Genomic DNA, 15,747 nt, shown 5'->3' with positions numbered 1-15,747 from the left:
ACTTAGACCCCAAGCCTAAGTTTTCTCCTACATGAAAAGCTATCACGGTTTAGTAACAACCATTTGCTGCATTTTTTGTGAGGACTGGTGATGAAATCCCGAAAGTGCTAGATACAGTATATGCTTACCAAGTGGTTGATGTTGTTGTCATTCACTGCTGGGGAAGGTAACTGCCAAAGTGTCAGTCAAGATACTTCTCTGCAAGCCTACAGAATGGGAGAAAATATTCACCACCTGCACCTCAGAGCATTAATCTCCAGGATATATAAAAAACTAAAACACTTAACACACACATGCACACACACACAAAAAAACCCCCCAATAACCCAATCAATAAATGAACAAAGGAACTGAACAGACACTTCATAGAAGAAGAAAAATGGTCAACAAATATATGAAACAATGTTCAACATCACCAGCAATTATAGAAATACAAATTAAAACTACACTGAAATTTCATCTCACTCCAGTCAGAATGACAATTATCAAGAACACAAGTAGTAATAAGTGTTGGTGAGGGTGTGGGGGGAAAAGTTTCACTCATGAGTTGCTGGACTGTAAATTGGTGCGACCACTCTGGAAAGCAGTATGCAGATTCCTCAGAAAACTTGAAATGGAACCACCATTTGACCCAGTTATCCCACTCCTCGGTTTAGACCCAGAGGACTTAGGGTCAGCATACTTCAGTGATGCAGCCACATCAATGTTGATAGCAGCACAATTCACAATAGATGAGCTATGGAGCCAACCTAAGTGCCATTCAATAGATGATAGATAAAGAAAATGTGGTATATATACACAATGGAATATTAACCAGCCATGAAGAGGAAGGAGATTATGGCACTTGCCTGTAAATGGCTGGAACTGGAGGCTATCGGGCTAAGTGAAATAAGCCAGTTCCAAAAAACCAAAGGCCAAATGTTCTCTCTGATGTGCAGATGCTGACTCACAATAGTGGGGGCCAGAGAGTGGAGGTTCAATGGATTGGACAGGGAGGAATGGAAGGAAGGTTGGGGGGACGGGAATGAGAAAGACAGTAGGATGAACTGGACATCACTCTCCTATGTTCACATGTGAATATACGACCAGTGTAACTCCACATCATGTTCAACCACAAGAATGAGAGGTTATGCTCCATGTGTGTATGATTTGTCAAAATAAATTGTACTGTTGTGTATAACTAGAAAGAACAAATAAAAATATATTTCAGCAAACAAAGTTTTCGGGTCCTGATTTTCAGGGCAACTCCAATTCCATACTATGTAATCCTAAATTTTTAATAAAAACCACGTATTGTAATAAAAAGAGCTACTCCTCTGGATAGAAGAAAGACCTTTTACCTTGGCCCAGGAGTCCATGATAATGTGTGATGGTTCTGTTTCCCAGCTGGGGAGGGCTCTGGGCTGGGAAAGAGAAGGCTTGGATCTTGGTTCTGACTCTGCTAATGAAAGATCTGTGACCTTGGGCAGGTTCCTGAATCTCAGCCTTTTATCTAGAAAATGAAAGGTTAAGTTAGATGCCTTCTTCCTGACTGAAAATCAGGTGGTTTCTTGAACTCTTTTTCCTTTTTGTGGATCCTGCTCCCTGCTCCACCCTCTTCACCCCACGGGGAGGTGGGGGAGGGGGGGTGACCTTGTTGACTTCCTCATCAGCCAAGTGTAGGAGTGTGGGGCACTATAACGTCCAGAACGTGAGGAGATAAATAAGGAAAAATAAAAAGGAAAGAATCTACAGAATGGGAGAAAATCTTCGCTAACTACTTTTCTGACAGAGGATGAATATCTAGAATATATAAAGAACTCAAAAAAAAAAAACCCACTAAAAAAACCCAATAAATAAATGGGCAAATGAATTAAACAGACGCATTTCAAAAGAAGAAATAGAAAAAGGTCAACAAATATATGAAAAGATGTTCAACATCACTAGCAAGTAGGAAAATGAAAATCAAAACTAACTACACTAAGACTTCATCTCACACCAGTCAGCAGGGCAGTCATCAAGAATACAGGTAATAATAAATGCCGGCGAGGATGTGGAGGAGAAGGAACACTTTTACACTGTTGGTGGGACTGTAAGTTAGTACAGCTGCTATGGAAATCAGTGAGGAGTCTCCAGTGAAGGTAGCCGATCCCCAAACACCAAATGCCAAATGTCTTCTCTGATATAAGGAGGCTGACTCATAGTTGGGGTGGGAGGGGGAGCAGGGGAGGAACAGACAAACTCTAGATAGGGCAGAGGGGTGAGAGGGGAAGGGCAGGGGCATGTGGGTAGGAAAGACGTGGGATGAGATGGGCATCGTTACCCTAAGGGCATGTATGAAGACACGAATTGGTGTGAATAGACTTTGTATATAACTAGGGATATGGAAAACTGTGCTCTATGTGTGCAATATGAATTGTAATGCATTCTGCTGTCGTATAGGACAAATTAGAATGAAAAAAAAATTTTAAAAACGCGTAGGCATGGAACCACTGGGTGACTGAGCTATACCGTTCCTCAGTGTTTATCCTTTAGAGTTAAAGGACTCTTAACACAGTGATACAGACATACCATTTTATAGCAGAACAATTCACAACAACCAAACTATGGAACCAGCCCATCAACGGAAGACGCATAAACAAAATGTGGTGTATGTACATATGAATGGAGTTTTTTTCAGTCATAAAGAAGAATGAAATCCTGTCATTCACAGGAAGATGAATGGAACTAGAGGCCATTATGTTAAACCCAGGAGGTCAGAGGTCTTGCGTTTTCTCTCATATGCAGAGGATGGAAAGGAAAAGAGCAAAGAAAGGTGGGGGGAGGGGAAGATGGTGAAAATCAAAGGGAGATCAGCAGAGGAAAGGGCCCTCAGAGTGGGAGGTGGGAGGTGGGGTGGGGGGTGCTGGGGGGTGAGAGGGCTAAGTTACATGGTTACATCGTGTGCTCCTATGCATACTAACAACAAGTCCCACCATTGTGTACAACTGTAATGCACAGATAAAAAGTGTGAGAAAACAAATAAATGAGCCAAGGTCCAAGTCCATGAATAATTTCAAACGGTGGTGACCAGAAAGTCTTAAAAGAAGCAGCAACTGGGCGTTCAGGTGACTTGGAAAGGTAAAGATTCGTTTTGAATTGCATAGATAGGCCAGGAGTGGGGAAAGCTGTGCAGGGCTGAGGAGCTGAAGACCATCACGCATCAGTAGATCCAGGAAGAATTCTCTGACCCCCTCTATTTGCCTAAAAGGGGTGCATGCATTTCCCTTGGTGAGGTGGCACAAATCCCTCCCCCTCCGGGTCAGAGAGAGCAGGGCAAGCCTTGTTGCTGGGGGCAGAGAACCAGCTGGAAGATGAGTCGACAAACAATGCCTGCTAACATATGCCCCTCTTCCGCCAACTCCCACATGTCCTTCAGTTTCTCTCTGTAATTCACTGTCCTTTCAAACCCCAGACCTTTACCTTCTTTTTCTTTGGTTTGCATTTCTCTCTAAGCAGATTTATTGAGATACAGTCCATGTATCATGTCATCCATTTAGAGTGTGCCATCTAGTGGTTCCCAGTGCGTTCATGGAGTAGGGTAATCACACTGCAATTGGTTTTAGAGTTCATCACATAGAAAAGAGACTTTAAAGCCATTGTCAGTCATTCCCTGTTTCTCTCCCCCACCCCAACTATCTCCCCGTCTCCCACAATTATTTTCTGTCTCTCTGAGTTTGCTTATTCATGGCCACACTTTAAAACAAAATCTCCCATTTAATTGTAATTACACACTCTTCTCCTGTGTCCCTCCAACCGCCCAAGTCTTTGTATCTACCACTGTGCTCTCTGCCTCTGTGAGGTCAATGTTTCTAGAGTCGCCTTGCCCTTCTGTGTCTGGCTTACTGCACTTAACATAATGTCCTCTAGTTTCATCCATGTTGCTGCAAATGACAGAATTTCATTCCTTTTTATGACTAAATAGTATCCCTTTGGATTATAAATACCACATGTGCTTTATCCATTCATCCATTGATGAATATTCAGGTTGAATCCCTATCTTAGCTATTGAGAATATTCTGCAATAAATATGAGAGTACAAATATCTCTTCAAAATACTTATTTTATTTCCTTTAGATACATATCCATTAATGGCTTACCTGAATCAGATGGTGGTTCTATATTTCTAGTTTAGTTTTTTTTTTCCAGGAAAATCCATACCACTTTTCCATAAAGGCTCTACTAGTTTACATCTCCAACAACAGTGTGTTAGAGTTCTCTTTTCACTACATCCATCTTCTTTTTTTAAAAAAAAAAATAATAATAGCCATTCTGACCTGTAGGAGTTGATATTGCGGTTTTGGTTTACATTTTTTTTATATTAGTGATATTGAGCATTTTGAATATGCCTGTGGCCAGTTATATGTCTTCTTTTGAAAGTAGAAGTCACTCAGATCTCTTATCCTGACCTGATTTTTAATCAGGTTATATGTTTTCCTACTATGGAATTTAGTTTATTATAAATTTTTAATATCAATCTTCTGTCAGATGTACAGTTCGAGAATATCTTCTCCTAATGGAGAGATCTCCTATGTTCTTGGATCAGCAGAATTAAAATTTTCAAAATGGTCATACTACCAAAATCACTATGCAGATTCAATGCAGTTCCCATCAAATTTCCAGTGACATTCTTCATAGAAATAGAAAAGGCAGTCGTGAGATTCATTCGGCAAAATAGGAGACCCAGAAGAGCCAAAGCAAACATTAACAAGAAAAGTGAAGCAGGAGACATCACAATATCAGACCTGAAATCATACCACAGAATGACAGTGACGCAAACAGCCTGGCACTGGCTCCAGAACAGGCATGGAGACCCACGGAACAGAATAGAAGACTCGGAGACAGACCACATCAATACGGTCCTCTCATGCTACGCAAAGGTGCCTTCAGCAAATGGTGCTGAGAAAACTGGGAATCCTTATGTAGCAGAAGGAAATTTAACCCCTATCTCTCACCTTGCATGAAACTCAACTCAAAGTGGATCGAAGACTGAGGAATAAGACCAGCTCCCCTGTGTCTGCTAGAAGAAAACCAAGGCCCACACTCCAGTATGTCAGCTCATAACTGGCTTCCTTAAAACTCCTAAAGTAGAAAGAAGTAAATAGAACATCAATCAATAGGATGGCATCAAACTAAGAAGCTGATTTACAGCCAAAGAAGCAATCAAGAGTGTGAAGAGAGAGCCTTCAGAATGGGAGAAAATCTTTGCCACCTGCACTTCAGACAGGGCATTAATCTCCAGGATATACAAAGAACTAAAATACTAAGCACCACAAAAAAAAAAAAAAAGAAAGAAAAAAAAGAATAACCCAATCAAAAATGGGCAAAGAAACTGAACAGCCACTTCTCATATGAAGAAATACAAAGGGTCAACAAATATATGAAAAAATGTTCAACATCTCTAGCACTTAGAAAAATACAAATTAAAACTACATTGAAATTTCATCTCCAGTCAGAATGGCAATTATCAAGAATAAAGTGACAATAAATGTTGGTGATGGTGTGGGGGAAAAGGTCCACTCATACATCACTGATGGGATTGCAAATTGGTGCAACCACCCGAGAAAACAGTATGGAGATTCCTCAGAAAACTTGGAATGGAACCACCATTTGACCCAGATATCCCACTACATGAGATATATCCAAAGGATTCAAAGTTAGCATACTACAAACACACAGTCACACCAGTGTTTACAGCAGTGATTCACAAGAGCCAAGCTGTGGAGCCAACCTGGGTGCCCTTCAACAGGTGAATGGATAAAGAAAATGGGGTACATATACCAAATGGAGTATTACTCAGCCGTAACAAATAATGAAAATATTGCATTTGCCGGTAAATGGATGAACCTGGAGACGATCATGGTAGGTGAAATAAGCCAATCCCAGAACTCAAAGGTTAGATGTTCTCTCTGATATGTGGATGGTAACCCACAAAAAGGGAGGGGGATTAAAAAAAATGAATAGAAGAAAAATCAGCAGAGAAGAAAAAGGAGGATCAAGGGAAGGGAGGAGGGATAGAATGAGGAAAGACAGTGGGATGGATGTGACCTGACACTCCTGTGCACATATATGAATACGGCACAGTAAGTGTCGCCGTCATGTGCCTCCACAAGACACTGATTAAAAAAAACTAAAAGTAAATAGCAGAAGGATCAGTAGAGTAGAGGGAAGGGAACTGGGGTGGAGAACAGGAGGAGGAGGAGGAGTACTGGGGCTGAATTAGAAGAAAGTATATTCCATGCTTTTATAATTACACAAAAGTGAGTCCTGTTGTCATGTATATCTAAAATCCACCAATAAAAATTAAAATAATCTTTTCTCCCCATCTGTAGGTTGTCTCTCTTCCTGTTTTGATTGTCTTTTCCTTTGCTGGGCAGAAGCTTTTTAGTTCCATGTTATTCCATTTATCCACTTTTGGTTTGGATGTCATGGAACATTCACTGTGTTTTCTTCAGATAGTGTCGCAGTTTCAGGTCTTATATTTAAATCTTCCATCTCTTTGGAGGTGGTGTTCTGTGTGGTGAGAGATGACGTTTTAATGATGCTCCCCGACAGGTGGACATCCAGTTTTCCCAACACCGTTTATTAAAAAAGGCTCTCCTTTCCCCAATGTGTACCCTGGGAATCTTAGTAAATATCAGTTGGCTACAATGTGTGGACCTATTTCTGGGCTCCCTAGTCTGTTCCGTGTGTCTGCTCTGTGTCTTGGTGTCTCTGTTTCTACCACTTCCATGCCATTTGGGCTCCTGTACTTTCCGGTGTGTTCTGAGGTCAGGTAGTGTGACTCGCTCAGGTTTGTTCTTCTTGCTTAAGATTGCTTTGGCTCTTTAGGGTCTTTTGTAATTCCGTATGAATTTTAGGATTCTCTTTTCTACTTCTTTTCAAGTCAACCACGTCCCTGAGTATCCACTTCTTTTTCTGGGAGGCCCCTTTGCAGGTAATAAACACTCACATCGGTGTGAACCACATGCCCTTCTCCTGTTAATTGGTCTTCTGTCACTTAAGTTCACAGGCCCCCATCATTGAATCTAAAAGGGTAAGCTTTTCCTTTTCAATAGCAGAAAACAACACGTAGTAAGTTGGAACTCCAAAGGTCAGAACTTAGCCCTGTCAGAAGCTCCTTGGGGTTAGGAAACCTGGGCTTGTAACCCACCAGAAAGTCTCCGTACCAAGCCCATGATGAAGTCCAGGAAGGTGACACAGGATCATCTCCTCCTCCCGGCTACTGGCTCTAGAACCAGCCCTACCAAACCAACCTGAGCTTGTCCTTGATTCCCTGGGGCGAGAGTGAGGTATGAGGGTGTGTAGAAGTACTTAGCCTTCCTAGGATGGTACTTAATTGCTGAAATCTCCCAGTACCCGCAGGCCAAACACCCACGTGCATCAGAATCAGTTGCACCAACACCAACGTCTGCCTGGGCACCTTGGTACCCACCTGACCCTCCTTCCACCTGGAGTAGTACCTAGGCCTGGGACTGTCCAGATGGATTCAGGTCCCACAAGTCGGTATCTCTGTTAAGGCAGTGATTTTCATCCCTCACTTCATCCGGGGTCTTAAAAAATTAATTGATTAAATAAAACTGGAACTCGGACATAGACCAGATGGTGTCGATTGTAATCAAGGCAGAAACGCCGTTGTGTTTAAAATCCGGTGTTTCCCAGTTTGTTTGATCATAAAACCATCTAGGGCACACTTTGGAAACACAGATCCACAGCTCTTCTCCTTCGCTGTGATGGAGAGACTGTGGCAAGTTCCCGAGAGAGTCTTCTCCTTGGGTCAGTTGGGGAAACAGCCCTCACTGATGAAGAAAGGTCCCCAGAAGCTCAGAACACCTGCCTAGAACACCTCCAGATTGGACAAAGCTGCGGCTTCACACTTGACATTTGTCTGTCATTCGGCAAACGTGTCAACTGACTGACTGACTGACTGACTACTTCAAAAATGAAGAAAATGATGGAATTCTATGAGTCACTGGAGATAAGCTTCTAATAATAGATGTACTTCAGGCTCTGATGAGAGGCACTTGATACCCATTATCTATCCACTGAGTTCTAATCACTATATAGTTGTTTCACATATGTAATATCATTTAATAACACCTCCGAGAGCAAATATTATCATTCCTAAGTTACAGGTAAGGTAAACTGAGATTCATAAAGGCCACAGGGTCACAGTGCCGGATTTGCACCTTGGCTCTACGTCCTATTTGCCCATAAACTTGGGCAAGTTACTGAGTCTCTGTTCCAACTTCCCCATCTATGGATGTATTTGTGACCTGTTCCTGACACTGCTAGTGTGAAGGTCAGTGTCAAGCTAGTGCTGATTATTTATAAACTTTTGTAATATCATACATGCAGTAAGGAGCTGAGTGTGGATTTGAAGTCAGGACTTTCTGTTTTCAAACCTGTGTTGTCTACAAAGGTGACTCTGCGCCCTGGGGGAACTTGCTTTCAAAGGAAGGCCACGGATAAAGCAGGCTCAGGTGCACATACAAGAGAAGGGATCTGCAAACAGTGGAGACCACCAATGGAGTTTTAGATTCTCCACAGAAAATTTTAAGCTGCATGCTTGTCCCCTTTTGCCCCCCTCGATATTCCAAGGGACAATGAGTGATCAGTAGAAGAGCACATCAGTCTGAACCGCCCCAGGCTCCAGTACCCTGTGGAGTCTCTGTGTCAATCATCCACACCCAGAGAATCTCTCCCAAATAAATGACAGGCAGTTGATCAGTGCGGATGTGTGCGCATGTCCACCAGTGAGTGACTTTTCTAAAAGTATTCCTCTGGGTCATAAAATGCCCCACTAGTGTTGAGAAGCAGAATTTTCAAATAGTATTTGAAATAGTTTTTCTTTTAAAGATGAGGACATTGAAGTGCAGAAAAGTTAGGCCACTTATTCAAGGTCATCCAACAAATAAGAGCAGAACAAGGTTTTGAACCAGCTGAGCTAAATTCTAATCCTGGGTCCTTTTCTTGTCAAGCAAGAGAAGCCAGATTTAATTATTTTCCCTACCCTCTCAGGACTGTTAAGAAAAAGGGGAAGGAAAAGGAACACAATATATTCTTAGGGAGACAGTGGAGTAGAGATCCGGCGTCCAGGTTGGGTCTGCTTGTGCTGCTACAGAGCTTGCAACCATCCCTGCCCCCCACCTATTTCTTTCTTCCCTCCTCCTCTGCACCCGTCTTAGCCAACTTGGTTCTTGCTGCCTTTTGGGCCAAAGTGCGTGGGAGGCTTCTAACACCTGGGATAGAATGTTTCTTCCTTCATTCCCTGTTCTTTCCTTAATACACCATGGGATCTGTTATTAAGGACTCTTTTTAAAAAATGTTTTCCATGACTTGAATCAAGTGGCTGACACGGTGGTCTCCGTGGGTCCTCGACATGATCGGAAGATGGGTCAAACTCTGCCAAGACTACAAGTTTCCAGATGTTAATACGCTTTCAGTGCGCACATGAGCAAAACTAGACCTCAATCCTGCAAGACCTTCTTTGCCAGGTCTGGGTCTTGGGAATAATCTAAGCCAAGAAAAGCCTGATCACTGACTACATTTAGGGCCATCAATCTGCCCTGCTGTGCAAATGGACGGAGGCACTGCTCAGCATCGGTGGGGGGGTCCTGACCTGGGGATAGAGGGGTGCGAGTTTGTAACATGGGAAGAGCAGCAGCTTCCTGTGCTATAAGCAGGGGTTCCTGGCCAAGGCCGAGGAATCTCAGGGGATGTACTTATCATCAGAAAAGGTCCAGTTTCATGGGAGAATTTGTAAGGCCTGATTCAAAAACCCATCTAGCCCTGGTGGTGAAGAAACGAAGACTCTTCTAAAAGGAGAGAGAGGTCAAGCCACCAACAAATGGCTTCAGACAAATGAAAGGAGAAAACAAGGTGGGGGATCAAGGGGACATTCCCGAGGCCAGCACATCCTCGAAGGGAAGGTAGTGCAGGTGAGGCAGGCGGGCAAGTCCAGCAAGGGCAGATCCCCGAGGAGAGAGATTCCTTCAGATCCAGGGGGCGTGGGAGTACCCTGGCTCAGAGCTGGGTCCAGGTCTGCCTGGGGCCTGAGTAGCAGCGGAGGACAGAGGAGCAGGAGACAGGTTCCTCTGGGGCTCGGAATCCTCCCAGCCACCAGCGTGGGTTCTGCCTAGAGCTCCTGCCGTCACAGACCCTGAAGAGAAGATCTGGTGGAGAGAGGGACCACCTAGAGCAGGCTGAATTGAGGCCAGAGGCTTGGGGCTCAGGGGTGGCGCTTCACCAGCCTGAGAAAGGGAAGTTTTTAAACTGGCTGAAAACCAAGCCATGGATGGGGAAGCCAGTGGAAGCCTGGTCTGTCCTTGGCTCAGCCCTCGCTCTCTTCTCCAGCTTGTCCCTAAAGACCCATGACAAGGGGATGTTTCTCTGACAAGGAACTTCTCAACAGTTCTTGAAGCCATCTCCAAGCCCCTCTACAAATAATGCCACGCACCGCCCATTCCTTCATCATTCAGTCAGTCGTCCACAATGGCCAGGTCCACGTCAGGTGAAGAAGCTTGTGGACCAATGGCTATTGGGACACAGTGGTAGACTGACACGGGACTCAAGTAAGTCCACAGGAGGTGACCCGGCCAGCAGATGCTCCACCAACAGTAGGTGTGTGTTTGGGGAGAGGAGGGGCGGGATGAAGAGGAGCCATCCACATACCGGGGTATTAAGGTAATTTGAATTTTCCAAGGGCCACAGCTGTTAACAGATTGTGTTTGGAATACAGCTCTAAATCAGTGACCTCAGTTTCATGTTATGTTGATTGGAGAAAATTGTTGGTACAAGAGCCCCCAGGGAACCCTTGTTTTATGTTCTCAGAAAAGAGGAGCCCCATGGCAGGGAGCATCTTCAGAATCTGACCAGGGAGGCAGGCATTCCTGAGCAGTGCCCAGAGGCATCCTCACGGCCTCACCCATCAGGGTACCAGGCCAAGTCACTAAGCCGCCCTGAGACCTCCTCGGAGTGAAAGCAACTGAGTTCAAAAGACAGGTCGGCATTTTTAGCTTTGATCTGCCTCTCTTAGACCCTGGCCCACGGAGTGACGCTGAACTAAATAAGGCCCTTATTTCTACCGATGCTCATCGGCCTCTTCCTGTCTCTTACCAGTGCTTAGAAATACCTACGGTTAATCCCCAGAGCCCTTTCAAACATGAAGCAGCTTCATTCTTACTTAAGAGGCTGCATCTGAGCTACGATTAGGACTCACCCACAAGGCAGGGCTTTTTCCTTGTCTCCCATCTCTCCTCATGCGAAGCTGCCCCAGAACTGTGAGGGGACCCAGTGCCAAGCAGGGAAGTCTGAGCTTCCCGTCCTGCCTTTCATCATTTTCCTAGCTGGGCTTAATTTCCCCCGGGGGAAATAGAAGGCTTTAAAACAAAGGGAAGGTGGGCTTTCTGTGTAGGATTCTTTGTTCCCCTTTGGTGAGTTGGTTCATCTCTCACAGCCTCAAATCCCTAGGCATCCCCGAGAGGTGGGGACAAAGGCTCTCGGAGATCCATTAAACCCCATGGCTTATACTCTCACCCTGAGGAGTTCCCTGCCTATCGGTGAAAGTAGGCTTCACCCTCAGCTCCTCCAACGACAGACAGGATGGGAATCGATTAGATCCTCCATGTATTAATATGATCATGGGAACCGCCATGGATTTTTTGAATGAAGAAAAGCAATACGATCACAGGAACCGTTGGTTTGAGCAGGCACATCCCTGACCCTCAAGAGCCCCCAGGGGAACCGTCAGACAGAAGAGGCAAACATTGCAGCCAGGAGGTCTCCAGTGCTGGGGCTCAGGCAGAAGTGGGCAGGCGGTGGGAGAGGACTTAACACTAAGCACCCCATGAATGAGCTTGGGTGGAGGCAGTTGGCAAAGGCTTCCAGGTGTTCCGGCAGGGGACAGAAGGAGGGAAGGGCCATGTCCCCCTGACCGGGTGGAGTAGAGAATAAAATGTTATCCCAGAAGAGGGATTAGTCGTTGAAAATTAATGAAATGGGAGAAGGGTGAAGGTGTGGGTGGTGAAAGCCAAGCAGGTTTTCCCAGACTAGCAACCAACCAGGGAGGGGTGGGGCTGGGGAGGGGGACAGGTCAGTAATTCTGAACGTGGATGGCTCAGTGAGTGAGGAGAAAGATGCCAGAAATGGACAAGAAGACCTTGGACCTCCCCAGAGGATGCGAGGAGTCTATGATCAATCGGCTCCTTACTCTAGCACCCACCTGGGCCAGCCAGTGATGCCCACCTGGACTCCTCCTCTCCCCTTCCCCTTCCCACCTGTATTCCATCCCACAAGGCGGGGAGAGCAACGGTCTCAGTGAGAAAGATAGCAGGTGGCAGGGCCCCTGGAGGACTCCAACCTCCTCCAGATCCGACTCATTCAACCTTCCAGAGGCCACCTGTGTCTGGGGGGGGGGGTGTGTGTGGCAGTGGGACCTGGATGACATCATCGTCAGACCTCCAGGGCCATTAAACCAGGTGGGCGTTTTCATCATGAAAGCTGAGTCAAAGGGTGACGGAGGGGCGGGGAGTGAGTCATGTGTGACAGGCAATTCTGCTTCCTGGAGGAGAGCTGTCCATCTTATAAAAGCCAGCTGGCTCTCGCCTTCACAGCGACCCGAGTGGCGAGACAGACCGCTCTTCTCTGAGCACCAGGTGAGTCCCCAATGGCAACCTATTTGAACTTACTGTTTATTTTTGCATTTACTGGAGACTGGACAAGACGAATGTACAGAAGAAGGTTGGTGCAGGGTATTGACTAGAGTTAGAGAATACCTTTATTTTAAATTAGAGCACAGTTTGAGTCTGAAGGGAACTTAGAGGTGGCTGAGTCTGTCACCTCAGCGGACAGCCGTGGAACTGGGGGTCAGAGAAGGAAAGGGAGCCCACAGGAAGTTCACAGCAGGACAAGGGCTCAGGCTGAGGTCTACATCACAGCTTTCTCTGATGTGATACTTACTGAGGAAATTTTAACTCATCTCGTGGATCTCTATTGGGCGCCTATTGCATTTAAGACAGCAGCTAGGCACGTTAGATAAACAGACCAATATGGAACTTACCAAATTGACAACCTATCACGGAAGGTGATGCAGGCAGATAAAGAGCTGCAATGCAAGGTAGATGGTATTTAGTTTAAGGAAAGCAGGGAAGGGAAGGACTACAGGGGTTGGGAGACCATTGGTTAAAAAGAGCTCTTGGTGGTGGCCTGTGACGTGAGCCATGATGGAGGAGTATTTGACAGGCAGACATGGGATGGAGACTGTGCATTCTTATAGGAAACTGCAAGCAAATACCAGAACCAAAACCCAGGGACTTGGGTTAACATAGAGCCCCACTACAGAGTCTCATAGCTTTCCCAGTAGAATCCGGAATGAATAGACCACAGCCACTTCAGTGCTGCCACTCCCCAGACCGTCCGCCCTGTGTCTCCAGGAAGCCAGCTTTCTTCAGGCACTTTTCAAGGAGGGCTGTAACCTGTCTGGGGAAGAAGCTGAGGAATGAGCCCCACTGAAATGGGGCAGAGCAGACTGCCTTTACGCTCCTCCTCTTGAGAGGTCCCAGAAACCACCAGAGTTCATTTTCAAATGTAGGGGTCAGGGAGGGGAGAGGAGAGGCTCTCTCCTTGAAAGGGTCCTGGAATGAAATCTACTGGGCACTGAACTTGGCTTCGTCTCTGTTGCATTGAGAAACTGAGTCAGCTCTTCTGTCTCCAGGCCCAGCCGTCACTGAAGCATGAGTTCCCAGCAGCAGAAGCAGCCCTGCGCCCCACCCCCTCAGCTGCACCAGCACCAGGTGAAGCAGCCTTGCCAGCCTCCACCCCAGGAACCATGTGTCCCCCAAACCAAGGAGCCCTGTCACACCAAAGTGCCTGAGCCCTGCCAGCCCAAGGTGCCAGAGCCCTGCCAGCCCAAGGTGCCAGAGCCCTGCCAACCCAAGGTGCCTGAGCCCTGCCAACCCAAGGTGCCAGAGCCCTGCCAACCCAAGGTGCCTGAGCCCTGCCAACCCAAGGTGCCTGAGCCCTGCCAGCCCAAGGTGCCTGAGCCCTGCCCCTCGACAGTCACTCCAACACCAGCTCAGCAGAAGACAAAGCAGAAGTAACATGGTCACAGCCACACCTTGAAGAGGCAACCACTGGATGTCCCTTTTCCGTTTTGCTCAGGTGTCCCATTTTTCTGTTGACCTTGTGATTAACATGAGTCATCATCCCTCCCTCTTTGAACCCCCCAAAAAGACATCCCTCACACTCTTCTATGGAAGGTTCCCGAGCCTCTGAAGGTGACTGCAAGTCTCACTGGATGAGTAGGTCTTCCAGGGGCTCAGGGTTAATCTGAAGAGGGATGTTGGGAGGGGTCAAGGGACTCTTCCCTGTTCTGCCCTCATTAAATCACTTTTAACTCCACAACTGGCTGTGTGTGTGTGTGTGGATGATCCAACCTTCCATGCTCTCTTTGCACGAAGCAGGACCTAGTACAGTAAAGGCTGTGGTCAGACTTCAGGGGGAAGATGGCCAGAGACTGATTGGAGGATCCGTCTGCCCAGAGAAATCCAAGCCACCCTAAATGACCACCCTAAATCTTAACGTCTCAAATAATTAATCCACCCTAAATCTTAATATCTCAAATGGTTAACAAATAATAAAACACAAACACTCAGAAATATATCTACAAAAGCGAAGCCCCTGGTAGATCTAGTCGACATGGGTTCTTGAACAAGACAAAGACAAAATGACTCTGGTGGTTTATTTAAGGGGGTACATCAAAGCCAGGGGTAAGGTTTCAAGGGCAGGGTCTTGCTTTGTGATGACTTGCAGTCAGCAGGTTGATTGACATCTTGGCAGGTCACACCCGTATCAGGTGCTAAGTGGGAACTTAGGCAGAGCTTGAGGGGGAAGTTCACCTGCATCAGGGGGTCAGTCCCTGTGGGGAGTGCCCCCAGGGGTTCCCAGTGTCAGACTTATCCCCTCAGGAGGCTACAGTGCACAACACAGTCCACACACAGCCCACAGATGGCTCGTGACAGTGCGAAGGTGGCTGAGCCTGGCGCTGAGAGCAGTGTGTGTGGGGGGGTGTTCTTAGATACAGGGTACTCGCGGGTTGGCAGTAAGAGGGTGTTCAGGGCCACCCAGCCTTCTTTACTTTCAGAAGCTATAGATAGAGCAGGGCTTTCTTCTTTCACCTGTGTAAGTCACTCCTAAGTGTATGTGGCACCTCTGACTCTGAGCCCTTGCCCCAAAATTGTCCTTCTTCTTTTTTAAAAAATAATTACAAAATAGTGCAGGTATATACTCCAACCTGATTATTTGTCTTCATTCATCTTCCCCTTTTTGCCGTCCCCTCTGCAAGGAACCACATCCTCACAGCCACACTGCCCCATGCTTACAACAGACTCCCATACACAGAGATGGACACACACAGACACCTCCACACTCAGATGTCCCAAGTCACACAGAACACACAGACACACTCTGCCTTGGTCACCTTAGTCAGTCTTCTTTTATCGAGTTCCCACCATGAAGACACTTACTATAGCAGGAAGAAGGAGAGTGGAATCCGTAGTGCCTGCCCTAGGAGAGAGCTGCTGTTACCCTATCCCATCCCTTACAAAAAGTACCCACAGCCTTCTCTCTCCCTCCCCCTCACTCTCCCTCTCCCCCTACACACACACACACACACACACACACACACACACACACACACAGTACTTCTCTAAATAAAACATAAAAACAAAT

General features: G+C 46.2%; 1 protein-coding gene across 2 annotated transcripts; it reads left to right on the top strand.

The window, feature by feature from the left end:
• The first annotated feature begins 13,751 nt into the window (after positions 1–13,751).
• On the top strand, positions 13,752–14,117 carry LOC114106717 (cornifin-A). Of its 2 annotated transcripts, XM_071618810.1 has the most exons (2): positions 13,752–13,883; positions 13,980–14,117. In XM_071618810.1, the coding sequence occupies exons 1-2, from the start codon at positions 13,752–13,754 to the stop codon at positions 14,115–14,117; spliced, it is 270 nt and encodes an 89-aa protein (XP_071474911.1). The 2 variants fall into 2 exon arrangements, with proteins under 2 accessions (XP_071474911.1, XP_027809587.2); XM_027953786.2 differs by having other exon boundaries at positions 13,752–14,117.
• Positions 14,118–15,747: the final 1,630 nt, after the last annotated feature.

The sequence above is a fragment of the Marmota flaviventris genome, chromosome 10, assembly GCF_047511675.1.
Source record: "Marmota flaviventris isolate mMarFla1 chromosome 10, mMarFla1.hap1, whole genome shotgun sequence".
NCBI classification, from domain to species: domain Eukaryota; kingdom Metazoa; phylum Chordata; class Mammalia; order Rodentia; family Sciuridae; genus Marmota; species Marmota flaviventris.
The sequence above is the reverse complement of the archived record's forward strand: the minus strand, read 5'-3'. Positions and strand labels throughout refer to the sequence as shown.